The sequence below is a fragment of the Eurypyga helias genome, unplaced genomic scaffold (assembly GCF_000690775.1).
Source record: "Eurypyga helias isolate BGI_N326 unplaced genomic scaffold, ASM69077v1 scaffold12919, whole genome shotgun sequence".
In the NCBI taxonomy this organism is placed as follows: Eukaryota; Metazoa; Chordata; class Aves; order Eurypygiformes; family Eurypygidae; genus Eurypyga; species Eurypyga helias.
Window position 1 is genome coordinate 25,365 of NW_010270179.1, and position 5,431 is coordinate 30,795.

The 5,431-nt window shown below is 54.8% G+C and overlaps 1 protein-coding gene across 1 annotated transcript in view; it reads left to right on the forward strand.

Moving 5' to 3' along the window:
- Positions 1-250: 250 nt before the first annotated feature.
- The window catches only part of MEPE (matrix extracellular phosphoglycoprotein), a gene marked incomplete at its 3' end in the record, with an annotated part of 5,601 nt that continues 420 nt past the window's right edge, over positions 251-5,431 (forward strand). The window contains exons 1-6 of the mRNA XM_010158358.1: positions 251-262; positions 1,322-1,387; positions 2,894-2,947; positions 3,704-3,796; positions 3,900-4,704; positions 4,967-5,200. Of these exons, the coding sequence (XP_010156660.1) occupies positions 251-262; positions 1,322-1,387; positions 2,894-2,947; positions 3,704-3,796; positions 3,900-4,704; positions 4,967-5,200 (1,264 nt within the window). The remainder of the gene's footprint in view (positions 263-1,321; positions 1,388-2,893; positions 2,948-3,703; positions 3,797-3,899; positions 4,705-4,966; positions 5,201-5,431) is intronic.

Sequence of the window (5,431 nt, forward strand, 5' to 3'; positions counted from 1 at the left end):
AAGGGACCAATGCAAGCAGTGCATGAAAAAAAAAAAATTTTTTTTTACTTTTTTACCACTCTCCTATTTGCATTTGCACTAGGCTTAGCTCAGGGGTGTTGAGGCTGAAACCACAAACTCAAGTGTTGAGGCTACAGCACAGCGGCATCTCGCAGCTTAGCCAGCACTGCCCCATGGTGCTGGCCATGGCCATGACGGGCCCGGGCTCAGTGTATCGCCCTTCCCTTCCTACAGCCCTGACGGCTTTCCCATGTCGGTCACGGTGAGCACCCTACGACCCATTACAGTCCCTCTTATCAATAACTAGGCTGGATGTGTCCCACGCTAAGATCTGTGCTAATCATCGAGCAATTTCGCCTTCAGAACAGATATTTATAAACTGTGCTTTCTGTTTATCCAGCCAGGTGGAACATTTGATAGCTGTCTTTCACCACAAACACATTTTTAGCTGGAAATTACTCCCTCTTGTTATCTGCGGGCGCTGCCAGTCCTGACAAATGTCCCTGGGCAGGAGCTGATTGGCTCCACGCACCCGGGGCCAACTTTAAATTTCAGCAAAGTGGGCACAGCCTCCACGGTCTGCCGCTGGGACCTGCCTCTGACGGGGAAAGGTAATCTCCTTGCCTTGTTTGCCTGCCTCCCTGAGCCGGGCATTTCCTGCTTTCACTCTAGGCAAGCTGTGGTGGGGACAGGGAGACGGCACAAGCCTTGGCTGTGTGCATCTCTGCATCGCGCTCTCTTGAGCCTATGTCGCTTTGTGCTGTTGATCCTTGTGCATGAATTTCCTTCCAGTGATTTCCGTAGCAGGGCTTGCATGGCTGAAATAGTCTCCAGTCTGGACATGCGAGCCTAAGCCAGGGTGGATGGGTGAAATGAGAATTATTAGCAAACAGAGCTATTGTTTCCTGCTGTTTATCAGTGCTGCTGAATACAGCCCGTTTCTTAATTCAGCCTTATGACTGCATGGCTTAGCCTGCAGCGGGTTTGGTGGTCATTTATTGCAAATATCCACCCAAGTTACTGTGACAGAGTGAGTTAAGAAGCTTTAACACATACTTGGTGCTGCTGGCCGTAAACGTGTCCTCGCCTTGCTGGCGTACGCACATGGCGAAAGCATCACCTTGGCTGCGAGGGGTGCAGGGAGGCAGAGCGATGCTGAGGGCCACCGCAAACGCTGGGGAAAAACGGGGTCACTGGATAACCCCACTGCCACGAGGGCTTTGGGACAGCAGGAGCTTTTGCACTGCTGCTGAGCAGGATTGTTGGGGACCACAAGTCCCAGGAAGAGAAACTCCAGTGACACTTTGCTTTGTGCCTCCAGGATCTACCCAAGATGCAAACAGCCCTCGTGTGCCTCTGCCTGCTCAGCATGGCCGTCTCGACACCCGTGAGTATGGCTCTCCCCCGTTTCCCAGCATGCTGCCGCAAGTGGGAGGGGGGTACCACGCAGTGTGCACCAGTACACTTCCAGCAGCAGGAAAGCATGAATTGTACTTGGACATAGCACCTCTGGGGCTCAGGGAGCAGGGCTTGAAGTGCTGGTGCAAGAGATGAACCCAGGAATAATATATATTAGCACTGAGGTGTCTGAGCATGTCCCTGAGCAGTTAGGGTATTGTGCAAGGGCCAGTCTGGGACATTGTAACTCTCCTTGATTTCTGTGGATTTGGGATCTGCCCAGAGCTTTTAGCCTGGGAACAGCCCAAGCAGAGCCACAGAATGGGAAGTGGAGTGCAGATGCTCACCTTACCTACGTGGGTAACAGGTGTCAGAGGAGCACCTGCAGTCCAGCTCTCCTAAAGTGAAATTTGAGCAGATATAACTGAAACAAATGGCAAACTAAGATAAATATCAGCTATTTTTGTCCTGCATAACTGTTGCTCAACATACTACATACATAGCTAGAGTGAAAAATCTGTTCCTAGCAAAAGCTTGCTTTTCCGACAGGGTAAGGTGGGAGGAACCATGTCTTCCCTGAGGGCTGGGCCCTGGTCATGTGTCCTTTAGTCCCCAGGGCAGGCTTGCACAACCAGGTCTGTCACAGGGCAGCACAGGGAAAGGCAATAAATCAGTGCAGATTTGCTTTTCAGATAGGGACACAGAAGAGAGCTGGTTAATGCTGCGTAACTGGGGCTGTAATCCAGCCTTTGACATTGTTCACAAACAATGGAATAAACTGGGAATATTTAATACTCTGGGGTGCATTTCTGCCCTTTTCAGCTGGGCTTGGGGCACTTCAGTGGCTGATTTTGCTGAGAACTGAGGGCAGGGGCCATCTCCCCCTCTGGCACATAGGGAATGCTCCAAAATGGCTTGATGGGGCTCACAGGATGCTCCCACCTCCAGTTCCCCAGTCCCTCAGCAATGCACTGGCCAATACATCCCAAAAGATGCCAGGACCATCAGGGGAAGCCGGAAGCTTGCAAACATGTACAGAAATCTGGCTGTGAGGGTACAGGCTCAGTTGCCCAGTAAACACTGGGAATCACCACCAGTTAACCAGGTGCAGGCTCCCATCACAGCCAGATCCCAGCCATAAGGTGGAGCATTGTGGTGTGAGCAGCAGTGCCATGTATTAAAACTGTTCTGCAACAAAAATACTCTGCAGCTGAATCCAGTAAAAGGGTATTTGCAGGCCAGCAACATCCTACTAAAAGCAAGCATGCTGTAGCAGAATTTGCAATACTTTTCAGGCCCTGGAAATGGGGTTTTGACCTTTCCTACTATTGCTGGCTTTAAGCCCTGGGTAATGCTCAGGAGTTTATTGGCTTATTAATATAGTTTTCCCACCCTTCCCTGGATGCCATGGTGCGCCGATCACATTGGGCAGGACGGGTGGCTGGCAGCAAGTGCTGACAGCCACCTGGACGTTCTTGTGCTTTGCTGCCCGCAGGTGCCATTGCCGATGCCTGGGAGAGCTGCTGGCAACTGTGTGGGACAGCACCGGGTAAGTCCTCCCTGCCCCATCCAGACCCCATGGGGTGCCCTGCACCAGGGGTGCAGGGAGAAAAAGCTAATTTTTGGAGGAGAGCCTCAGCAAGCCACAGAAAAAGAGACTGGTGGTCCCTTCAGATCCGAGCATCCCTTACAAAAAGCAGGGGAAGGGAAAGGTGTGATGTGCTCAGGCGAGGGGAAGGTCTCCCTCCCACACTGACTGCTCCTCTGCCCCTGCCCAGTCCCAGAGCACAAATGCTTGGTCTACTCGCAGGTGAGGCTGTACAATTTGCAGGCCTAGCTGCTACGGCATTCTTTCAAAGTGTGTTGGTGTAAGATGCATGAATAGCAAAATTCAGATGGGTAGTGTGGAAGAAGAAAATGCCTGGGTTTGCCTATTGGAAGCAAGCTGCTGTCCTTCGGTGCTTCAGTCACCATCAGTCCCAAAACTCATGTCTGATGGGCCTGTCAACCAGGTTGTTTATTCAAGCCATAAGCTATCTTGAAAAAAAAAAAAAAACCACCTAAAAAACCAAACCCCCACAGCTCCTGAAAGCAAGCAAAGGCAAAAAGTGAACCCAAGGGAAAGCCGACCCTCCCAGGTCCCTGCCCACCCTGGCAGCCGTGAGATGGTGGGAGCTACCACCCGTCCTGGGTCCCCAACACGTGCTAGTGGGACCCTGCTGTGGTGCCAGGAATGGTAAGGGAAACTCCTGCTATCACATTTAATGAGAAAACTGTGGAGTTTGGTTATTTTCTTCTCCACCAGATACTGCTGAAAGGCTGCAATGCCAAGCATGGTTTCTATGTTTTCAAATATGTCTACTCGTTTTCAACGCGGAGGAACCAGACACAGATAAAGGTGAGGAGATGGCCAGGCGGTACGGTAAGACCCTGACTTGGCTGCGGCACCCCATGCAGCTGGCAAGTGTCGGGGCTGGCCCTGACCCTCTCTCCCTGCACAGAAAGAAGAGGCTGACAGCCAGAGCACCGTTCTCCGTGGCCGGCTGGGGGAGGACAATGCCAGTCGGGGGCCAGCGGAGGATGTGGCAGCCCCGGAGCACGATGGCAATGGCAGCACTGATGTGATAGAGAATGTGACTGGACTCAAGTCTGAAAACCGCAGCACCCCAGGCGCGGGTGGGGATGCTCGCAGTCCTCACCCGGGCACTGGCATGCGAGCTCGTGGTGGTGTCAGTGTCACAGGTCCCACCCCGGCCAGCTCGGAAGGCAGCGGCGACCTGCATTTGGTGGTGGAAGTCGACGGTGGTGTTTCCATCCTCCCACAGGGTGGACGCCCCAGTGAGGCCGTGGCAGGGAACAGGTCTGGTGTCAGGAATGACGACAGGGACGATGGTGACGCTGGGGAAGTTCCAGTGGAGGGGGCCATGACAGCTGGAAGGGAGAGGGCCCCTGCCACCACAGGGACTGAGGATGAGGGCAGTGGTGAGGCCGCCATCCCTGGCCAAGGGCAGGAGGACGTTGTGAGGGGCACAGGAACAGAAAGCACTGCTCTTGCCTCTGTCACTGAGAAGATGGAGGACGTCCAGGTTGATGCCAAAGGTGTGGATGAATACGCTTACATCCCTGATTCAGGCAGCATCACCATCACCCGTGGGAAGGCGGGCGGTGCAGTGACAGACACCAGCATCACCCAGATCTCTCCAGACAAGGACGACGAGGTCAACATCTTCATCGGGAGGGCCAACATCCATGTGGGTGAGCAAGAAACCACCCAGGCCGGTGCCACTCTTGGCAGCGAGGATGACGGTATCCCTGCTGCAGGAACCAGCAGCCCCCTGCCCAGCCTGGACATCACTGTGGCACACAACAGCAATGATGATGATGATGGCATCCCTGCTCATAGGCAGCCTGAAGGACTGGCCACAACAGCCACCCCAAGCAATCACGACAGCATCACCAGCAGCCCCAGGGATAGCCAAAAAGGATGAGGCCACCACCACTGGTGATGCAGGACTGTTGGGTCCTGGTCCACGGAGGGGAGGGTTGCGTGACACTACCATCCCCGCAGGGGCTGGCACCCATGGCAACAGTGATGATGAGGTGAGAGGTGTGGGGCAGAGGTTCGAGGGGAGGCCAGGTCATCCGGCTTTCACCACGCCCCACCAGGAAAGTGATGATGAGATGACTGCTGCTGTCCCAGCCAAGGGGGCCAGCATCCGCCTGGCCACCACTGTGGCCTCTCCCAGCATGAGTGAGGGGGACTGCACCACCACCCTAGGGACAGCTGGCAGCCTCAAGGCAGGTGAGAGTGCCATGGTGGGGAGAGGGGAGAGCAGGAAAGCAGGGCCAGCCACCCCGCAGCCCCATGGGGAGGGACGGTCTGGGGCAAGGCTCCAGCCAGGGGGAGCAGGACTGGACAAGACACCCAGGACAGAGAAAGCACTGTCCCCACGTGGGAAACCCAGCAGCCAGGTGTCAAGTGGGGCCCAGGCGAGGGCTGGCAGCCATGGCAGCAACGCCAGGGGCAGGCCAC